Raw genomic sequence first — 20060 nt, 5'->3', positions numbered from 1 at the left:
CTCGGAAACTTGACCGACAGCAGCGCCATGCAGATTTTCAGTGCTATCTTGTATACGGTCTTTGCAGTCTGGACCAATTTCGCTAGTGTACGAGCGCCGACACTGCTAACTTTCCCAGCAATTGTCATGGAAACGTGTAGTCCGGCGACCCCTCCTTGCCCTAGCTTTTCAGGATTCCAAAGTACAGTCACACAAATTTTACTGCCCCTTTGATTCTTCCTATTCGTATCATTGAAGGAGTAAACAGTCTCGGGAGAATAAGTCGTAAGCAAGTCACGTGCGCAGATGGAACGCCTGACTTTAGGCGACCACGTTACATGGAGGTCATATTCTTCCATGCTGTTATGCCGAAATTGCATTTGCTTACTTTGGTTCCCCACTTTTCTCTTTGGTATTAACATGCATTTGTCGCCGAACTCCACAGTAATCGGCGTCCTGATTTGAAATGCCGGGAAGGATTCACAGCGGGCCAAATGTGACTCAATCAGTTTTTTTGTGTTTGCCTGGTTTTTTGCTGTATTGGAATTATGCTGTAGCAGTAGCAATGTGGGTGAGTTTTTTGCATGTTGTGTTGGCTCGGCGCAATCCTTGTCTACTCGTAGGCTGATAGCTCAAGAAGATCTTCTTGACAAGGGAGTAACTGTAGCAAACAAACAACACAATTCAAGTAGAAGCGGATGATAATGGATCAAGACCGTATTGGATGCAGTATGTAATTTGAATTCTCTGAATAAACACCAAGCGCTATGCAAACCCATTTCACACCTTCTCTGATCCATGATGCACACTTTCAAACTTCAGCTTCAACCCCCGCGGGTACAACGGTCCCGCAGGTGTCATCCTCCCATCCCAAGTCTCGTCCAACTTCCACCTAACATCCCTCACCAACTGCACCAGCGTAATTCTTAACTGCTGCATCGCAAACTTCTGACCCAAACACGCTCTTCTTCCACCGTGAAAGCTAATGAAAGCGCTCTTGGAGTTCGCGCGACGGTACAACTTATTGATATCCTCGTTTGTAGTACCCCAACGCTCAGGTTTGAAGTCATCGGCATCAGTGCCCCAGAACTCCGTGTCTCGGTTTGTAGAGTATGCGTTGTATCCCATGTATACGCCAGCAGGAACGGGAACCGCGTTGCCCAGAACGACGGGGGTTGTGGTGCGGCGATTGATAAGCTGTGAAATAGGCGGGAACATGCGTAGAGACTCGTACAGCACCGATGTGAGCAGGGGGAGATCGTGGACGTCGGAGTACTCAGGCTCGTAGTCTGCAGGCGCGTTGCTTGGGTAGAGAGCGGCGATTTCTTTGCGGACGGCTTCTTGGACATGAGTATGTTTGCCGAGGAGGTACATGAGCGACATGAGAGCTAGCTGGGGGTTCTCGTGCCCGGCGAGAAAGGTGCTGACCAGGTTGTCGTCGAGATCTTTGTCACTAAGTATGCCCTCGCGATGAGAACCAAGCAATCTGCAGGCAACATTCTTGTTATCGTTCTCGTTGCACACATGTTGGGTGTGGCCCTTAATTATGGCGCTGCGGAGTGTGCTGCGAAACTGCCTGCTAAGAACACGACCAAGCTTCCGTATCTTCAATGGCAGGTGGTCGAGGAAAGGAAAGTTTAGGAAGATTGGGTGGAATATTATGGGCTTGATTTTCGTTTGCAGCGTGTGTAGAGGGGCACTTGCATGCTGCAATGTTTCGAAGCTGGAACCATAAAGGACCTCTCCGAGGTTGGCAAGCGCATATCGGTGAAGCAAGGCGTAGACTGGAACTCCGTTGCCTCTATTGTTTTTGGACTCGCTCAGGAACATATCTTTGAGAATCCTGGAGTTTTTCCAGATGCACTCAGAGTCCTGATCAGCTTGCAGAGCTGGTTTAATGACGCGTTGGTAAAGCTTCCATTTTTCGCCATGGGCGCTGATGATGTTTTCGCCTGTGTACTCAGCAAGTACGCTGTGTGGGATCTTGACCTGGTTGCCCGACTTTGCGTAGGTGTCTTCTTGCTTGAAAACCTCTGCTACGTAGGTAGGCTTCGTCACCAGAATGTTCCACTGTCCACCGAAGAACAGCTTCACTGCGCCATATCGCGCCAGAGGCTCCTTGAGGTATTCCCGATATAGCTCAGCTTGATCGACATCTTTGAAAAGAGGCAAAAGCCCGTAGTAGAAAGGGATTGTTGGGATATCCTTGGGAAAGTTGCGAGGTGGTGTAAACAGGTAAACGAAGAATGTGAATACACCAAAAATGGTAGCAAATGCTCCCACAAACACCAAAGAAAGATAGGAAACCATGGTGCTGAGATGATGAGCTCAGAAATGTAACACTCTTCAACTACTGCTTTGATAGAGCATATATGAAACCCATAAACAATGCGGCTACCATCTTCAGCCCTACATGGGGGCGGTGCTCTCTAACGAAGGCGGCTGAAGCGAAATGCGCGAATGCACAACCCCTGTATGTCTCTAAGCCCCATGCACCTACATTTAGATAATAGGGAGCTTCTGATGGTAAAGTTGGAGGCGTTGAACAAGGCTTGGCATTTTTTGGCCAATGGTTCGCCGTATAACTAGCAAGGGTGAACATCCTCTTTCTCAGGCTTGCTGCCAAGGGCCGCTAACGTCTTTACGGGCCTGGGGGTCGTTGTAGCGCTGCCACGACCACCCAGCTCATGTCCATGCCGCATAGTCACCAGCTGAATCCCACTGTAACGTCTGCGCCCATACCAGACGGCTGGCCTTTGCCTACCGCTTCGCTCCAGCCGCCCCTGCTAGCATCACAATGCACGCCAAGTGATGCATCCTGGGGGCACCGCAGGAGCAAAGCATGCAATAGTCCAGCGCACTGCCTCCCGATACGCCCAACGAAGCGGGGAATTTCTGAGCTGACTCTGTGTAGCGAGATTAGAAGCTACTGTAATTAGCGTTCCAGTCGGTGTGTGGAACGCACGATGGGTGGCTTGCCTAGATGCCATCCGCAGCACGCCGATTGAGCTTTGACAGTGTGGAGCAATGGCCTTTGCAATGCTTGGAAACATGCTTTGCATCTCTTTGATATATAGAAGCCAACAGGTTGGTATTGTGACACTTGAACATCCAACCTTCACAACAGTTTAGCCACTCAAGCCACTGGCATCTTCAATTTCTTATTTCCTTTGTCCAATTTCACCATCATCCCTACTTCAGTAGAAGCTTCTAGCAACCTATCTTTAATTATTCACAATGGCGCCCCTTAACAAGTCCATCAACACTTATCACTGCATCCAGGGCCTGTACTGGAGAGATGCTTCAGGCGAACTCCTAGCTGTCGAAGGAAGCAATTCAAAATCTCTCCCTGAGATATGGACACAACTCAAAGACATTGTATGCGCCACTGACGCGTCGTGGAATCAACTTCAGTTACCCTCTGGCAAAGCCATCAAGACTCTTCAGATCAACGCCAGCATTCCAGCTCTTCTAAACATTCGCTCAAATTTCCCACCATCATTTCAACAAGAAGAACTCAACACACAAGTGTCCGAGATCCAACACGCAAATGGCCTGTTTTTGGGCATTCTTACTTCCAGGCCAAAGTCTGTCAAAGTCGATGGCTTTGGGATATGGGCAGAGCGCTTCGTCCTCCTGGAGACCGAGTTTCAACCATTTGCTCACATCTCGACATCAGCCACACCATGGGCTCAAAAGCACCGCGAGACCTGTGCAGTCATTGCCGAAATCTTCGAGCGGAGACTCAAGAACATCTCCAAGGATGACCAATGGCATGTGTGCGGTAAAGAGGTGTTCTTGAACCGTGTCTACGGATATGTCGACAAGAACCTTCCGATCCAACTAGCCCTACCTGCCTTTCCTTGCAAGTCGCCGAATCCAAACAAGGCCGGCGGTATCATGCCAGATCTGGCTGAGCACATTGCCATGGATGCGCTTCACGCCTTTGTGCAAGAGGTGAACAGCGTGTATGCACCGGGCGCAACCATGTGGGTTATCAATGACGGCCACGTCTTTTCCGATTGCAGTAAGTCTCGTACTCAACACTACATCTCAAGATCGAAACTAACCAAGAGCAGTTGGAGTTGACGATGAGATGATCGATACATACGATGCCTGTATGGCAGCGATATACAAGGAACGATACCCAGAAGACGCTGGCCCTGTCCCCGCCATCAAATTCAAGGGCCTAAAGAATATATTTGCGGCCGACTCTGATGGCTTCCTGGGCCTACAGAAGCTACTTCAAAACTCACACCAGATGCCTCATCCTGTCAAGACGAAGCTCACTGGTGAAGCTGAGCTCTGTCGCAAACTGATGCTCGGCATCGGAGGACCCGACCGCGCATACATCCGCCAGCTGATTGAGCAGCAAGAACCTGATGCTCTTGGACTTTACCGAGGCCAGACACGTTTCATGCTCGAGGATTTGGCTGATATCCCGTCAGTCAAGTCTATGAGCGGCAAGCAAAAGAAGAAGACGGCTGCTCTTGTAGCAGAAGAGATGATGTCTCGAAACCAAGCATACTCCAACCTGACAGAGCTCCTCCTTCCAAACTACGTTCGTCTGTCGATTCACGCACATAACAACGCGGGTCCCAAGTTTGCCATTCGTCTATTGCCAGCAGACAAGGTACGCGCAATCGACTCGCTTGAGACGTGCCTCGAGCCCAATCCCGTGTACGAATACCAGCTCCCAACACCCTGGCACAACTGCATGATCAAAGTGGAAGGCGATGAGTTCATGTACCTCGCCAAAGCCCAAGTAGCCAGGAAGGCTCTACAAACCCCAGGTTTCGAAGGCTCCTGGGTAGATGGGCCCGATGGATCATACTTCAGCCTAAAGCGCAAGTCAGCCGAAACAGCTGGCACCATTGCTCCTCCCAAGCTCATCATTCCCGGAACTACATCCATGGAAAAGGTCAGCGTCTTCAACCAGAACAAGAAGAGCACCATTGTCCTCGTCACACCGATCCACGAGAAGCAGAGGCCAATCATTATCTGCTCGCCGGTTGTGGGCAAGAACAGCCCCATCGTCGTTACTTCGTCGGCAGGCGAGGGCCAGCGACCCATTGTCGTCTGCTCGCCCATCAGCCGCAGGCAAGCCATGTTCTCCCCCATTGCCGATAAGATGCGCTCGCCCATTGGCTCTCCTATCGTACGCAGGAAGACACAGGTCATTGCATGCGATCCTGCGGCCGAAAAGGGCGCTGCGGTAGCTGTTTCGCCCGTGGAGACTGGATCTCTTGCGCGACAGGATACGCACTTTGTTCAGCGGGGTGAGAAGAATAAGCTGCGTAGGTTTCTTCCTGTCATCAGCATGATGCGGTCCATTCGAGCGCAAGCGTAAATTGTACTGGAGATTTCTTTTGTAAGGAATTTTGTTGTTTTGGTATTATTTTGTTCTTCTTTATGTTGTTATAGTTACTTGGCTAGAATTGAATGGTCATTCACGTAATAGTATGTACGGGGGAAACTATGTCGGGCGTTTGGCGCAAGGATAGTTTTGAGACACTTTTTTTCTTCGAAAAAAGCTCATCGGAAGGCGGCTTGCACTTTGCTATACCAATACCAATATCTCTTTTCATCATAACTTTTGTTCTAGACTTTGCGAACGAATCGTGATTCCTATGAAGTACAAAGAAGAATGAGACAAGACGATGTTCTTAGCCAGGCTAACCCGCTTACTTAGCTTTATTCGCATTCCACGCCTTGTATGCAGGCCTCTCGCCTATTTGATTAAACGCCTTCCTTCGCGCAGAAACTTGCGCAATTCGGCGCGATTCTAGCCTCTCATGATTGTTAGATATATGGACATATGTCAAGTACCCAAAACTGCATTGTCACATGAGCATGATGGAGTTATTAAGATTGAGCATGGGTTGGACGCCTTGTTCCACCTTGTTCTGATTCTAGCTGTCATTCGTAGACTACAGGGTTCTTGCCAAGAGGAAAATGTTTATTTGAATTAGAGCAGATGAATACATTGGATGCTGACACCGCTCAGGAAATATAAGCAGGGTTGAATGCGCACATAAAGAGTCGGTGCCTGTTGAGGTCTAGCAGTTCAAGTACCAGTTCCCAAACTCACTCATCGACATTCATCCTCGGACCCAACTTTTCACAATGAGCTTCTTGCAGGGGTTAGTTTCCCTTTTTGGGATACAGCTCACCATGGTTGCAACAGGTATGTGTTAACTATCAATATATAATAGCACAGCACACTGACATAAAGCAGCGTCAGGCGCTAACGTACCACGGACTTATGGTTTCGTCCTATTCCGCATGTTTGACATGCTCGACTTGTACGGGCCATCTGAAGTCCTGCAATTCATTGGTGGATCATACCATACCAACATTGTCTACATTGCCGAGACTCTGGACCCGGTAACCACGCGGCCCGCACTGGCAGCTATGAATCCGTTGAACTCATCAGTTTACCCGTCTATAACACCAACACACACATTTGAGACTGCGCCGGAACTCGACGTGCTGGTTATACCTGGTGGACCTGGATGGCGCAACCCAACCACGCTCAACGCTACCATGGAGTATATCCGTAAGACGACGCCAAAAGTACAGCAGGTGCTTACCATCTGCACGGGCTCGGCACTCGCAGCGCGTTCGGGTATCCTGAACGGCAAGAGGGCGACTTCGAACAAGTCGTCGTGGTTATCGACGGTGCAGAATAACCCAAACACGACTTGGGTGCCGCACGCGCGATGGGTCGAGGATTACTCGAGCTCACCGCCCATCTGGAGCTCGTCGGGAGTCACAGCGGGTATCGATATGATGCTTCACTGGGTTGAGAAGACTTACAATGCAGAGAACGCAACGAATATTGCTCGCTTCATTGAGCACGTGCGTATCATGGATCCGAGTATTGATCCGTTTGGTAGAAACGAGACAGTGAGTGAGTAGGAAAGCTTCTTTGCTCACATGTATATATTCGGTCATGTACCTGGTCATCAAAGTGAACATATGGAGTCGTCGATGTCTAGAATGTCAACCATGTCCGATTCTTTACTCGTGAAGCGACTCGAAGCAAGCACTGTATAGGTACTAATTTTCCCCATGCCGTATGCACCTTGCATCCTCTATATTCGGGTGCCCCACTCCATGCATCGCTTCCAAACTGCTGGGAATGCGCCTCTATCGCACTTGCAACATGCACTTCATCTATCACACGTGTGGGGAGAGTGTACACTATCCCAGCACATGCAACATTCGTGGACTGATCCCCACTCTGCCCCTGTCCATGCCACCAATCACTAAGAAACCCAACAAGTATGCAGAATTCGACAAGAGTAAACCCCCTTTGACTGTCTAAAGGGCTATCAAGACAAGATCGCTCGTGGATGCGTGAAACATGCTCACCTGGAAACCTTCTCATCTGCATGAGCAGCTAGACCGCATCTGGCAAGGCGGGCTGCGCGGTGAACATGTTTCTGGGATTCTAAGGATGCTTAGAATGAGGGGGGGAAGTGGGAAGATGCTACGAGTCTCGGTAGGCGGTCAGGCGATGCGGTGGCACGAGATAAGAGTGAATAGGTGGAAAGCAGTAAAAGTAGGCGCTCGTGTAATACTAAGCACACATGTTGTGGTTCGCGAGGTGAAACTCTTTCCCTCTCCCCCAACCACCCTTGCCGCGCTAAACAATGTGGTGCCCTGGGACAGGCTACGAGAAGCAATGACGAGCAAGTATAAAAGTACCGACGTTCTTGCGACTTTTTTTGCTTTTCAGCCATCTTGTTTCTTCTTCAAGTCGTTGATTCTAGTCTTACTTTCCTAAATTTACATACTACACACGCACACAGAAACTATAAAGCGTAAATCATACAAAAGTGCAGGCAGAGAAGAGGCAAACGTACATCGATCCCTGCACTTTCCCTTTGGATTCACCCAATCTTACCGATTATTGTTTCCCACTTGAAGCCCGCACCTTCGTGCGCAAAAGTGCTCGCGGAAAAGGCAAAAAAAAGAAGAAAACTTGCTCGTGTATAATCTGTGCACGTCGCACCCACCGCCTTCTCCCTCGAGATATATCTCCTCCGCACCTGGTCACTATACCCCGTTCGCTCACTATCCGTGATCGAGACGTCTTCCGACTAAGCACTTCCGACCAATACTACCTCGATCCCGAAGCGAGCAAGACAGCCGATATAGACATGTCAATGGCCACGCCAACGAGCGCCAGCATGTCAATGGGCATGGCGACAATGAGCAGCATGGCACCCATGGCTACCTCGTCGGCAGCCATGCACGACATGGGCGGCATGGGAATGGGAAACGGATGCAAGATTAGCGTACGCAGCACCTCTCCCTCCAACTCTCTTACAGGCAGAGTGTAGTGCGAATGACTAACTACTGGCGCGTAGATGCTGTGGAACTGGAACGTGGTCGACGCATGCTTCATCACCAAGGCGTGGCACATCCGATCCAAAGGCATGTTCGCGGGCTCGTGCATCGGCGTCATTCTGCTCGTTATCTTGCTCGAGTTTCTGCGTCGGGCGGCCAAGGAGTACGATCACTTTATCGTAATGCAGCACAGCAAGACACTTGCGTCGGATACCGCGGCCCTCTCGTCGGCATCGTCTGCGGACGGCATCGCTCCAGGTACAAGCAAGAACCCCGGACCGGTGGGGACGGCGAGTCCAACAATGGGTGGTGGGGTAAAGGCCAAGTTCAGGCCGACGATACTGCAGCAAGCAGTCCGGGCACTACTACACACTTGCGCATTTGCAGTGGCCTACTTTGTCATGTTGTTAGCCATGTACTACAACGGGTACTTCATCATCTGCATCTTCATTGGGGCGTACATTGGCTACTTCATCTTCGGCTGGGAGAGCTTCACGGTCAGCAAAGGCGGCGATGATCGCATGCAGGAGAATGCCACCGTGTGTTGTGGATAGGGTTGACACAGTGATATGGGCAAGAGCGATTGATGGCAGCACATGATGGTGAAATCAAGATGGCTTAGAAGATAAATCAAACGTTCGGATACACAAATATTACGATGAAAAAGTGATTGTATTCATGGTCTCATATCCGTTTGACTTGATCTCATCCTAGTCATACAATGCTAATTACTTGTACATTGTCTGCATTGATTGCCACGACACAGTGTTTGTCTTGACGAGACTGTCTGGAAAGTGTATTAGCAGGCCGTCCCGCTAGTACAAGCAGTCTGTGATGCCACTCACGGAGTCGTAGGTCTTGTGTTTGCGCACTCGGCTCATGGAGCCAGTGGCTTATTTGCCCTGGGAGAGTTGTTAGCATGTGAATGAAATGGAGAGTAGAGACAAGGGTGACGACATACGGGGCATCCATCACAGCTGCAGGTGGAGCCGCAGTTGCAGGCACCAGAAGCACAGCCGCAGTTACCCTTCATGTTGATGGTGGTTTTGGTTGGTTGGTTGGATTGGGTTGAAAAGAGGATTGACGGTGTTGAATGTTGGCTTGAGAGGCTTTGAGAGTTTGATTGTGTGATGAGAAGAAGCAGAGAGACGAGGTGTCGAGGGAAATCTTATATACCCAAGGCATGCGCGACTTGTGCGGGCGTGCCAATGCAGTGGCGGCTTTCCCTGACCAACGGGCCACGCCTGCCCCGCTCCCGAGCCCTGAATTGCCTTTCCAGGTAACCCCACTGACCGGCCAATCCCGGGCTTGTGATTGGCCTGCGCGCTTTGTGCGGTGGTTAGTGTGGGGTGAGGCACTTGTGCGTCTTTCTAGCCCTCCACTGCCCTCCACTGCTCTCTGCCCTACCCTGCGCCACTCGCCTCAACACGCAGAAACAGTGGGGGCGCGCGCTTTGTGCGGATTCCAGGCCATGATGTGCAGCCACCCGTGGTACACTACGTACTCTACCACTGCGCCTTGCCCCCCATATCACCCCTCACTGCAGAACCTGCGAGAGTCCCCCTTCCTCTCCGGCCTGACTGCACCAAAGACCCTGTTTTCCCACATAGAGCAGACTACGTCTCCATTGCCAACCGACGCCGATAGCGGCCCAGCCGGCTCGAGCTCGAGTCTATCTGTGTAACACAAGGCTCGGGAACACTCCACAAATAGCTAGTATCCATGGCCGAGCTGCGAGCATGTGGGGTTTACTAGTAGTTGCCTGGATTAGCACCAACACACCCTATTCCTTCTCAACCCACAATCAAAGCCCCAGAGTCATCAGCCAAGTGTTGGTGGCCAATCGTCTCCTGCAAGGATAATGACAAAGTATATCGTGTCATCAACTATGTACGAGCAAACTCAAGCCGAATGCCCAGACAAATCATTCTCCTCATGTAGCTGACACTCATGCCTGATGTCACTGGTTGTACCTCTATGCCCACTTATCGCTACACTCATCCATGGGCAAAGCTCCACCCCGAGTATCATAACACCGCTCAGCAACGACTACATGTCTACTGTAACTCATACCATTCAGCCGTTAAATTTACCGCCGCAGTAGACACAAGCATCGCAGGCGAGGAACAGCACCCGTCCTAGCGTGACAGGAAGCTCCCTTTCTTCTTCCTCTTCCTCCTCCATTTCCTCATCTTCCTCATCCTCCCCATCTTCTTCACCATCCCTGTCCTGTTCTCCACTTACATCATTGCCCTGCTCCAACCTTTCTTGTCCCTTTCCGTTTTGCGATCCGCCCACCTCCTTCATGGCGCCATCCTCTGCAGCATCCTTGCTCTTCTTTTCCACACTCTCCTGGGCTATGACATACTCGTCGCTCAAGAATGGTGTGCTGCAGATACCACAGTACTTTGTGATACCGGGTGCCTGGATGGCAAGAAAACTCAATCCGCATCTTGCAAATTGATGCCCGTTCGTGCATGAGGCTGACGTCAAGTCGGTGAATGGTATCGAAGCAGAGCAAAACTCGCATCCCTCCCCCCATGCGGCCACAGCCTCTTGTCGCGAATCACTGGCATTACCATTGATCTCAGTACTGACCGTTCGAGACTCATCAGTACCTGAGGCACCGGACTCTATGCAACTCTCGCTCTCTGAAGAGCCATATCCCATGACCACATTGACAAGCTTGATGAGCTGTTCGTGCTGAGCCACTATCTCCGCGCTCAAGGCTGAATTCACAAGTGACACCGGAAGGCTGTGTACTGCATTAGCAAGACGATACGCTATTAGCGTTCTCTCGAGCTCATGTGATGTCCCGGTCTTGCAGGCTTGGGAGACGAGTATCGTATATCGGTCTTTGAGTGTATGCGACTTGAGAAAGGCCATCATCTTGAACGCTTTGATCAGTGAGTTCAAATCATCTACGTCAGCGTACAGACGAACCCTGTCTGCATAATCTTCGGCAACGCGGGGGGCCGGATACGTCCTGGTAAGCTTTTGCACAATCTCCTCAGCAAAAGCAGGCATGTCGTCCTGATCCTCAACCATGTCCTCTGCCAGCTTACGGATCGTATAGCTAACTCCTTCTGCGCTGACATTGGCTTTGGGGAAAGCCTCCCGCTCCTCGCTGCTATTTCGCAAAGAACTAACGGCAACCGTTCCACTCCTATCCGCAGGTATACCATACTCGATCATGTTGGATGGATGCACGCTATTGCACGCTGCAATGAAATCGCCTAGTGGAGATTTTGACAAGCCCCAAACCTTGGCCTTGCTATTGCCCTTGAGCCCATTTTTAACGCTGAATAGTGCAATGTTATTTTCAATCTTCTCTCGCCAGCTTGGGTTACCGAGGCTTTCGAAACCCTCGGGGGATATCTCAAGGGCAGATGTCTGATTGTGCAAAGTTGAAAGCAATGAGCTTAGATGCAAACGACATGTCGAGTCATCAGGAGTATCCCACACCGCGCCGGAAATCTGGTCCCATCGCCCGTCAAGACTGTGGGTCTTTGTTTCAATAATAGAACCGTCGTAGGCAGATATGGTAAGACAGACGAGCCCCGAATTTGTGAAAAGGGCAAGCTTGAGTCGATTTCCGTCTTCAATCTTAGGCGACCATTTCATTGGGCCTTGGTATCGCAATTCGCATCCAGGGTACACGACTTCCTTCTCCGTGCATATGTCATCAGGCCGATGCTTAATGACTCTTGCCCGCACGTCTTCGTTCGTAGCGTACACAACCACCGAACGGTAGCCATCGTCAAATAGAATCCACGGACTCCAGGCGATATGAGATATGTACCGCTGTTGTTTCATCACATCTTCAAACACACGTGGTTCCGAGAAGATACTATCTGGGTTTGATGTCAACGACTCATGAGCTAGAACCTCCGCTGTCCAATATCGCCCAACCCCTAGGGTAGAAGTAGGCGATTCGACTGCCACAAAAACCAGGTGGTTGTCATCGTTGGAAACAGCTAGGAAGTGTCGAGAGTACATGAGACTAGTCCCAATGATTCCAGTTGTTTCGGACAAAGGCAGAGCAGGTGCCCACGCAAACGCCCGAATGCGGCTTCGCAAGCGCAGCTGTTCTTTGGGTGATACCGTCAAATGGCTAGGTTCGTCATCACAGCCGCTAAAATGCTCAGCGAGCGCATCATTGATGATGAGCTGCCGGGACCAGCTTGATTCATCTTGCGGCTTACCTTCGGCTGACCAGATAGAAAGGGTCAGGTTCGTGGTAAGAACGCCAAGAGCGCATTTCCGATGCTTTGCAAGTCCCTGCGGTGACCATGCGATACTGAGAGGAGCGCTATTGGATATTTCCTCGCCAATAGAGTAGTTGGATAGTGGCGCGAGTTCTTTGAGTGGCAGCTCGTCAGTTGAGAAAAGAGGTACTTTCAGGGGAACATGTTGCCACTGTGGAAGAACTTGGTCCCTATCAAAATCGACGGTATTTGGAAACTACAAGACCATCAGCGGGTGTTATCTTGAGGTCTCTTTTCCCAAAGAAACGTACAAGTAGCTCCACACGTTCGTCAGACGCTAGTGCGATAATGCCGTCTGGGGACCAGTCAATCGCATCAACGCATGCTGGCCAGCACCTGAGCACCGTCACGTTCGACATGACCGCTTACAAAACCTAGAAATTGATCCTTTGCGTAGTAGCCTGGTAGTGGTCATGACTTTTGGTAGCGAAGAAATATAAACAAGGTCAGCTAGCGCATGGTCACTCAGCCTTTTCTCACTAGTGGCTAGAGTTGTCGAGAACAGAAAAGAAAGCTCTAGTCTAGAGACGATATTTAGTCTAAATCGCCGCACATATGGGCAAGATCATGACGAGGCGCAGAGACGCGAGATTTCTGTTCAGGGTCGCGTACTTGGACAATTTAGACTAGCGCGTGTCTTATCGATTGGAGCTAATGCCGACCGCCGACGAAAAAAAGTGATTTTTCCACCTTCTTTTGCTGCTCCAGCACGAATAGCATTGCGCATCGACAAGATGGGTAAACGACCAATTTCCGATGTTGTCGCCGAAGATGGCGCGATCACCGTCCCCGAAATCTCAAGAAAGAAGAGCAAAAAGGATAAGAGCAAGAAGCTCAACAAATCCGCCCCCGTCGACGCGATAGAGACCAATGGCCACACCGACGAAGTGACGAACGGCAAGAGCGCGGACGACTCAGAGGACGAGGACAAGCTGTCAAAGGCCGAGCGCAAGGCGGCAAAGAAGGCCAAGAAGGAAGCCAAAGAGGCGAAGAAGGCTAAGAAGGCGGCAGCAGAGGCTGAAGTAAAAGGCTCTAATGGCGCTGTCGCAGAAGACGAGGAAGCCATAAAGGCTGCGGAAAAGGCTGCGCGCAAGGCAGAGAAAAAGCGCCTGAAGGCGTTGGCTAAGGGCGAAGAAACTGCCGAGTCCACACCCTCAACAACATCCCCACCAACCACCACTACCGTGGAGTCCGCAGCAACAAACGAGACAAATGCAGCGCCAGGACAATACGAGGAGAGCAAGGAGCTGACACAGCTTCCTCAGTCAGAGATTGATGCTTTCCTGGCTAAGAACACCATGACCATCCAGGACCCCAAGCCTACTGGCAATAAGCTGCGTCCCATCTTGAACTTCAAGTATTTGCCTGTCGACGATACGCTACGCGCCTTTTTCTCCAAATTTAGCGCACCTACGCCTATTCAAGCAGCCACATGGCCATTTTTGCTGGCAGGAAGGGACATGGTTGGTGTAGCCGAGACTGGCTCCGGCAAGACGTTGGCATTTGGTGTGCCTTGCGTGCGCAACATCGCCGCATTTCCCAAGGACAAGCGGAAGGGTATCAAGGCCGTCATTGTCTCGCCTACTCGTGAGCTGGCGGTCCAGATCTACGATCAATTGGTAGCCCTGGCGACACCTGTCGGACTTTCAGTCGTCTGTGTTTACGGCGGTGTACCAAAGGACCCGCAAGTTGCTGCTTGCCGCAAAGCACATATCGTTGTTGCTACACCGGGTCGTCTTAACGACTTGATTAGCGATGGTTCTGCGGATCTCAGCAAAGCCGAGTACGTAGTCCTTGACGAGGCCGATCGTATGCTCGACAAGGGTTTCGAAGAAGCAATCCGACAGATTATCTCGCAGACGCCCAAGAAGCGCCAAACGCTCATGTTCACCGCTACTTGGCCGCCTTCAGTTCGGGATCTTGCGTCTACGTTTATGAGTTCGCCGGTCAGAATCACCATCGGCGACAATCAGTCCGGGGAACTCCGTGCCAATGTGCGCATCAAGCAGGTGGTCGAGGTTGTAGATCCCCGCGCCAAGGAGCAGCGTCTTTTGCAACTGCTCAAGCAATATCAGTCTGGCAAAAACAAGGAAGATCGCATTCTGGTATTCTGCTTATACAAAAAGGAAGCAGTGCGCATTGAGAACTTCATTCGCATGAAGGGCTTCCGCGTAGGCGGCATTCATGGCGACTTGAGCCAAGAAAAGCGCAGTGCGTCACTTGCGGCGTTCAAAGAAGGCCATGTGCCGCTGCTCGTGGCGACGGACGTGGCTGCACGCGGACTCGACATTCCGGCCGTCAAAGTAGTCATCAACGTCACGTTCCCGCTGACAGCTGAAGATTACGTGCATAGGATTGGTAGGACAGGTCGCGCTGGAAAGGAAGGCCTGGCTATTACCTTGTTCACCGAACACGACAAGGGGCTTTCTGGCTCGTGAGTCACCCCCACCACCCCTTCTTGCAATGTGTCAGCAATATGAGAGGCGTAAGCTGACAGATTTCTCGCAGATTGATCAATGTGCTCAAGGCAGCGAACCAGCCCGTGCCAGAAGAGCTGATGAAGTTTGGCACCACAGTCAAGAAGAAGGAACACGGGGCGTATGGAGCCTTTTACAAGGACACGGAGAATGTCAAGGCCGCGACGAAGATTACTTTTGACTAGAAGCGTTGATCTTCAGCACCGCAAATGCTGTGTATGTGTGTGTATCAAAGTTTAGTATGGTTGACAAGCGAGTTGGTCGGCGAAGTGTTAAGAAATGCGGTCATCGACTTTTACATGGTACATAGATACTAGAGCATTGATCTAGCGTAGGCCTCTCGGACCAAGAGAAGTTAAAATTCCCCGATGTTGTCCGTATGTAGTAGATGGTGGAGATGCAATCCATTTTAACTTACTATACTTTCGTCTAGCTTTGCATACTTACTAACTCTCGTTGACGATTTCCATAATTTCATGCCTTTGCACCTGAACTACAATACAGGAAATCTTTCGGGAGTTAGCATGTATGTATATAATCCATTACATACCTCCCTTCTGTCTCATTCTCCAAGCTCCACAAGCCAAAAAGAAAAGAACAATCCCCCTGCGAAAAACTAGGTTCAACTTAAACGCCTTACCCGTAGGCTAAACCTCTGTAGTCGGCAACAGAAGGGGGGGGGGGGAGTAATACGAGACGAGAGTCTAGAAAGAAGAAGAAGAAGAAGAAGAGAGGGAAAGAGGGATAGGGGTGGGTATGTGCGTTTCAAAAGGGTAACATCGCCGAGTTTGTAGTCGGCGACCAAAAAAATGTCGGAGGAAAGCGCATGCGGGCCAATCACTGGGGCGCGCCCAAGAACCAAAGTTGCGGTCTTGGGGCGTCCGGGTGTGGAGGGCGACCCAGAGAGGTCGCCGAAGAGGATGGGTTAGGATTATGTGGGTACGCGTATGTGTGATTTCCTTGTTTACATAAAGGTGAGAGTAGAGGTATATATGAGAGGGGGTAGGGACGTGGTTGTCTTTATCTGAAGGTCTTCTTTTTACTTTGTATAGCGAGATTGATCGTCGGATTATCTACCTACCTGTATAACTACGACACTACACAAAAAAGGTGGATTGCATACCTACAACAGAATAATCACCATGTGCAAGAAAGCTTCATGCGACTCCTGCCGTACGTCTTCTCCGTCCGCTTCCCCTGCATCCCCGACAGACAGATGTGTCTTGACATGCCATCCTACCAAGGCACTGCTGACACCTTGCAGACAAGGTCACTTGGTGGGGCTGTGGAAAGCACGTTGCTGGTGTCATGGAGAGCGTTCCGTCAGAGCAGTGGTGCACATGCGTACCACGGATCGAGCAAGAGGGACAGCAATACCCGCCCAAGGGCTCTTTGTCATCGGCATGACTCCCGACGTGGTTGAGCGGGCGTAAGAATTGATGGCAGGACAACTGGTACTACTCATCAATTTCGGCCTGCTCGGCCCAAGAACAAAACCCACGCAGGAAAATTGTACACGACACGGCGTATGTAGGAGTAAAGGTGTGAAAAAAAAGGGCGTTTTCTTGGCCTTTACGGCATGATGCGGATGTTGTTAGTTTCCTTCTATGAGAAGGACTTAGCGACTTGCAATATTACAACATTACCGTTACTAGTTTCCACGAATAGTTATGTATCTGAACCAATTGATGCTTTAGACACCAGTCAGCACCCACGAAGGCACATGTGCGTATGTACTTTGATGCAAAACACTGCAGATCCGCTGGGCGCATCCGAGCCCAGCCAGGTGAGCCGGCAATAGCAGTAGCCATGTTGGACGGCGAGATGTCAGTTTGTAGCGTTTGTATAGTTCTGACAAGACCTTGCAGTCATGCTTACGTACCCGCACCAAATACATGGAACAGGGTGGTACAGCATGTGGGCTTGGTGCTCGCGGATTGTAAAGAAGACTGGGCGGAGGGTTGCACCGACGCTCCCGCCCGGGTCGATTGCCGTTTGAAACGGCTTCTGGAAAAGGCTGCGGAGCTTCGACTTGAAACAAGCATCATGTTTGTGTACGACGAGGGGCGGCGCGATACTATTCTCCTTGTGCTGTCGGAGGCGTAAGAGAGGGGTTGCAGATGCGCGACGGGAATAGGGCTAATGACAAGACGATGGATAGAAGGCTGCGACCCAGGGTGCCGGGAAGACAAGAGTCATTGTGTTTGTGATGGGGTGGTGGAGGGGCGGCCATGTGCGGGCGGAGGAGCCAATGGGTCCGGGAGAAGGGGAAGCCGCATGGTGAGGCTGGTCTCATAATGGGTCTGCTAAGTATAGGCGTTGCAGGAGTTGGTGGGAGTAGGGCGCGCAGATGAGCAGTTTCAGGTATTGGCCGTAGTGGCCTAGAAATGATAGGCAGAAGTGTCTGGCCGGCCTGGCGAAACAGAGGGAGAGGGATTACGAGAGCGAGTCGCGCAACTCACACAGTGGCTGGATCATAGGGCGGCTAGCCAAAGTCTGTTGCTGGGGCGGCAGAGTATATTTTGGACTGTATCGCCGGTCTCATGTGGTCTGTTGTAGCATGTTGGTGTTGAGTTTGTCCCTAGTTGTGGTCCTGCAATAGATGGTACCTGGCTGACCCCGCCTTCCCATCTTAGACAGCAGTGGGAGTGCGAGTAAGTAGTAGGGGGAGTAGGAGGAGTAGCAGTGGCAGCACTACCAACACCAACACCAACACCACACGCGCCATTGCGCCGCTTTGTTGACGACGCCGTGACATTCCAGAGGGAGAGACGGTGCCTCGATGCACTGTCACCACGCCTCGCGCCACCAGCCACGGAGGCAGAGGTGGTGGTAGTGGTAGTCGACAGCCACGGTCACTCCCTTTGTGCCGCTTCCCGCGTGGGCGTGTGATGGTAGAGCATGGAGCTTGGAGGGATTGACTTGGCAGGCCATACTACACACGCTGCCCCACCATCCCTCTCCCCTTTCTGTCACCGCCTCACTCGCCTCCATCTTGCGCGGGCAGTCCCAGCCAGTGCCAGAACGAAGCAGCACAGCACAGCACAGCACCTCCAAGGGCATACTACACAGCTTCAACCCTGGGCCGTCCCGCCAGTGTCTGGTAAGTCATCCATGTCTTCTCTCCTCGTCCAGAGGGGCCGACGTCGCCATTGTGCAGTGGCGCCCAAGATAACCGCCGCCGACGCCGTGCACACAGTCAATTGCTGGTGCTGATGCCATGGCCTCCGCCGCCGCCGCTTCTGCTCTGGCTGCTCGTGCCGCGCAGACAAGCACGTGGGGCTGAACTCTGTGTCTGACACAGACTCGTTTCACCATGAGCGCCCAAAGCACACCCTCCGTCTTGCGAACAATGCCTGTTTGATGACATGTACAGCCTGTGCTGACCTACAACTCTTTGCAGCTGTCTCTTCCACCTTCTACATTGTCGCCCATCTTCTTCGTCTCTTCAACCACCCCTCCGCACCAACGCAACCTCAGCCCCGCAACCACCACCACCACTACCATCACCATCTGAGCCTCCACTCGTCTGCTCATAACCCACCGCGCCCTCGCGCATCCCATCCACCACAACCGCCACCATGCCACCAGCAGGAAGCGGCAGCTCCAGGAAAATCTCCTTCAACGTCTCGGAGCAGTACGACATTCAGGATGTTGTAGGAGAGGGCGCATACGGTGTCGTATGGTACGTCTCGCCCGCCAATGGCCCACTTTCAGCCCCCTAACAACAACCACAGCTCTGCCTTGCACAAGCCATCGGGCCAGAAGGTTGCCATTAAGAAGATCACGCCCTTTGATCACTCCATGTTCTGCTTGAGAACACTGCGAGAGATGAAGCTGCTGCGCTACTTCAACCACGAAAACATCATCTCCATCCTGGACATCCAAAAGCCCCGCAACTACGAGACCTTCACCGAGGTCTACCTAATTCAGGTGCGCAAATTTCTTTGCTTGCATACGCTCTCTTTGCTAACTTGCCGTTCAGGAACTCATGGAGACGGACATGCACCGAGTCATTCGCACACAAGAGCTGTCCGACGACCACTGCCAGTACTTCATCTACCAGACCCTACGCGCCCTCAAGGCCATGCACTCGGCAAACGTCCTCCACCGCGATCTCAAGCCCTCCAACTTGCTGCTCAACGCAAACTGCGATCTCAAAGTCTGTGATTTTGGACTCGCTCGATCCGCCGCTTCGACCGAGGACAACTCGGGTTTCATGACCGAATACGTTGCCACTCGCTGGTACCGTGCGCCAGAGATTATGCTTACCTTCAAGGAATACACAAAAGCAATCGATGTATGGAGTGTAGGATGCATCCTTGCTGAGATGCTCAGCGGAAAGCCTCTTTTCCCAGGAAAGGACTGTAAGTCGCGCGCAGTGCCTCCAAATCAGCTCCTAGAAACTAACCTTTGCCAGACCACCACCAGCTCACATTGATCCTCGATGTACTCGGTACGCCCACCATGGAGGATTACTACGGTATCAAGTCCCGCCGAGCTCGTGAATACATCCGATCTCTGCCTTTCAAGAAGAAGATCCCCTGGAAGGCCATGTTCCCCAAGACAAATGATTTGGCTCTTGACCTGCTCGAGCGATTACTGGCTTTTAACCCAGTCAAGCGCATCTCAGTCGAGGACGCGCTCAAGCACCCATACCTTGAGCCCTACCACGACCCAGATGACGAGCCAGGCGCGGACCCCATCCCAGAGGAGTTCTTCGACTTTGACAAGAACAAGGACAACCTGACCAAGGAACAGTTGAAGCGTGAGTCCAGACGAGTTTCCATACGTCGAGTATAAGCTAACAGCACGCAGTCCTCATCTACCAGGAGATTATGCGATAAAAACCTTCACGTCTTTGGCCCTTGCGCGGGATTAATACAAGATACCACGATCGAGTCCATTTTCGCAGCTTATCTGCAGCCAGCTAGTCTGAGCGCATCAGCATGTGAGAAATGGCATACCATGTTCCTGT

The 20060-nt window shown here is 51.4% G+C and overlaps 9 protein-coding genes across 9 annotated transcripts; 6 read left to right on the top strand and 3 right to left on the bottom strand.

Moving 5' to 3' along the window:
- Nucleotides 1-688: 688 nt before the first annotated feature.
- On the bottom strand, nt 689-2308 carry COCSADRAFT_34993 (uncharacterized protein). Its single transcript, XM_007699361.1, has one exon. It carries the CDS (start codon nt 2287-2289, stop codon nt 760-762), a length of 1530 nt encoding a protein of 509 aa, XP_007697551.1. The 5' UTR covers nt 2290-2308; the 3' UTR covers nt 689-759.
- A 784-nt stretch (nt 2309-3092) lies between these two features.
- On the top strand, nt 3093-5569 carry COCSADRAFT_34992 (uncharacterized protein). The gene is made up of 2 exons (XM_007699360.1): nt 3093-4006; nt 4059-5569. The coding sequence occupies exons 1-2, from the start codon at nt 3217-3219 to the stop codon at nt 5327-5329; spliced, it is 2061 nt and encodes a 686-aa protein (XP_007697550.1). The 5' UTR covers nt 3093-3216; the 3' UTR covers nt 5330-5569.
- A 470-nt stretch (nt 5570-6039) lies between these two features.
- COCSADRAFT_112895 (uncharacterized protein) lies at nt 6040-6999 on the top strand. Its single transcript, XM_007699771.1, has 2 exons — nt 6040-6166; nt 6218-6999. Exons 1-2 carry the CDS (start codon nt 6106-6108, stop codon nt 6898-6900), a joined length of 744 nt encoding a protein of 247 aa, XP_007697961.1. The 5' UTR covers nt 6040-6105; the 3' UTR covers nt 6901-6999.
- A 1256-nt stretch (nt 7000-8255) lies between these two features.
- COCSADRAFT_84517 (uncharacterized protein) lies at nt 8256-8891 on the top strand (the record flags this gene model as incomplete). The annotated part of the gene is made up of 2 exons (XM_007699770.1): nt 8256-8285; nt 8358-8891. 2 exons carry the CDS (start codon nt 8256-8258, stop codon nt 8889-8891), a joined length of 564 nt encoding a protein of 187 aa, XP_007697960.1.
- A 1179-nt stretch (nt 8892-10070) lies between these two features.
- COCSADRAFT_179737 (uncharacterized protein) lies at nt 10071-13166 on the bottom strand. Its single transcript, XM_007699769.1, has 2 exons — nt 12857-13166; nt 10071-12801 (listed from the first exon to the last, which is right to left on the bottom strand). The coding sequence occupies exons 1-2, from the start codon at nt 12962-12964 to the stop codon at nt 10414-10416; spliced, it is 2496 nt and encodes an 831-aa protein (XP_007697959.1). The 5' UTR covers nt 12965-13166; the 3' UTR covers nt 10071-10413.
- A 140-nt stretch (nt 13167-13306) lies between these two features.
- On the top strand, nt 13307-15498 carry COCSADRAFT_138086 (uncharacterized protein). Its single transcript, XM_007699768.1, has 2 exons — nt 13307-15039; nt 15114-15498. The coding sequence occupies exons 1-2, from the start codon at nt 13340-13342 to the stop codon at nt 15265-15267; spliced, it is 1854 nt and encodes a 617-aa protein (XP_007697958.1). The 5' UTR covers nt 13307-13339; the 3' UTR covers nt 15268-15498.
- A 591-nt stretch (nt 15499-16089) lies between these two features.
- COCSADRAFT_34988 (uncharacterized protein) lies at nt 16090-16800 on the top strand. The gene is made up of 2 exons (XM_007699359.1): nt 16090-16255; nt 16347-16800. Exons 1-2 carry the CDS (start codon nt 16225-16227, stop codon nt 16487-16489), a joined length of 174 nt encoding a protein of 57 aa, XP_007697549.1. The 5' UTR covers nt 16090-16224; the 3' UTR covers nt 16490-16800.
- A 310-nt stretch (nt 16801-17110) lies between these two features.
- Nucleotides 17111-17400, bottom strand: COCSADRAFT_34987 (uncharacterized protein). The gene has a single exon (XM_007699358.1). It carries the CDS (start codon nt 17376-17378, stop codon nt 17160-17162), a length of 219 nt encoding a protein of 72 aa, XP_007697548.1. The 5' UTR covers nt 17379-17400; the 3' UTR covers nt 17111-17159.
- Nucleotides 17401-18663: 1263 nt separating this feature from the next.
- CHK1 (mitogen-activated protein kinase) lies at nt 18664-19929 on the top strand (the record flags this gene model as incomplete). The annotated part of the gene is made up of 5 exons (XM_007699256.1): nt 18664-18767; nt 18820-19015; nt 19068-19449; nt 19503-19850; nt 19901-19929. The coding sequence occupies 5 exons, from the start codon at nt 18664-18666 to the stop codon at nt 19927-19929; spliced, it is 1059 nt and encodes a 352-aa protein (XP_007697446.1).
- Between the last annotated feature and the right edge of the window lie 131 nt (nt 19930-20060).

This window comes from Bipolaris sorokiniana (genome assembly GCF_000338995.1).
Source record: "Bipolaris sorokiniana ND90Pr unplaced genomic scaffold COCSAscaffold_4, whole genome shotgun sequence".
Taxonomy (NCBI): Eukaryota; Fungi; Ascomycota; class Dothideomycetes; order Pleosporales; family Pleosporaceae; genus Bipolaris; species Bipolaris sorokiniana.
The sequence above is the reverse complement of the archived record's forward strand: the minus strand, read 5'-3'. Positions and strand labels throughout refer to the sequence as shown.

Bases quoted from the DNA above. Each gene is read 5' to 3' on its own strand.
- COCSADRAFT_34993 (XM_007699361.1), bottom strand. From the start codon at position 2,289: ATGGTTTCCTATCTTTCTTTGGTGTTTGTGGGAGCATTTGCTACCATT.
- COCSADRAFT_34992 (XM_007699360.1), top strand. From the start codon at position 3,217: ATGGCGCCCCTTAACAAGTCCATCAACACTTATCACTGCATCCAGGGC. The intron at 4,007-4,058 runs GTAAGTCTCGTA...AACCAAGAGCAG, and splicing joins CCACGTCTTTTCCGATTGCA to TTGGAGTTGACGATGAGATG.
- COCSADRAFT_138086 (XM_007699768.1), top strand. From the start codon at position 13,340: ATGGGTAAACGACCAATTTCCGATGTTGTCGCCGAAGATGGCGCGATC. The intron at 15,040-15,113 runs GTGAGTCACCCC...GATTTCTCGCAG, and splicing joins GACAAGGGGCTTTCTGGCTC to ATTGATCAATGTGCTCAAGG.
- COCSADRAFT_112895 (XM_007699771.1), top strand. From the start codon at position 6,106: ATGAGCTTCTTGCAGGGGTTAGTTTCCCTTTTTGGGATACAGCTCACC. The intron at 6,167-6,217 runs GTATGTGTTAAC...GACATAAAGCAG, and splicing joins GCTCACCATGGTTGCAACAG to CGTCAGGCGCTAACGTACCA.
- COCSADRAFT_34987 (XM_007699358.1), bottom strand. From the start codon at position 17,378: ATGAGACCAGCCTCACCATGCGGCTTCCCCTTCTCCCGGACCCATTGG.
- COCSADRAFT_179737 (XM_007699769.1), bottom strand. From the start codon at position 12,964: ATGTCGAACGTGACGGTGCTCAGGTGCTGGCCAGCATGCGTTGATGCG. The intron at 12,802-12,856 runs GTACGTTTCTTT...ATGGTCTTGTAG, and splicing joins ACGAACGTGTGGAGCTACTT to TTTCCAAATACCGTCGATTT.
- COCSADRAFT_34988 (XM_007699359.1), top strand. From the start codon at position 16,225: ATGTGCAAGAAAGCTTCATGCGACTCCTGCC. The intron at 16,256-16,346 runs GTACGTCTTCTC...GACACCTTGCAG, and splicing joins AGCTTCATGCGACTCCTGCC to ACAAGGTCACTTGGTGGGGC.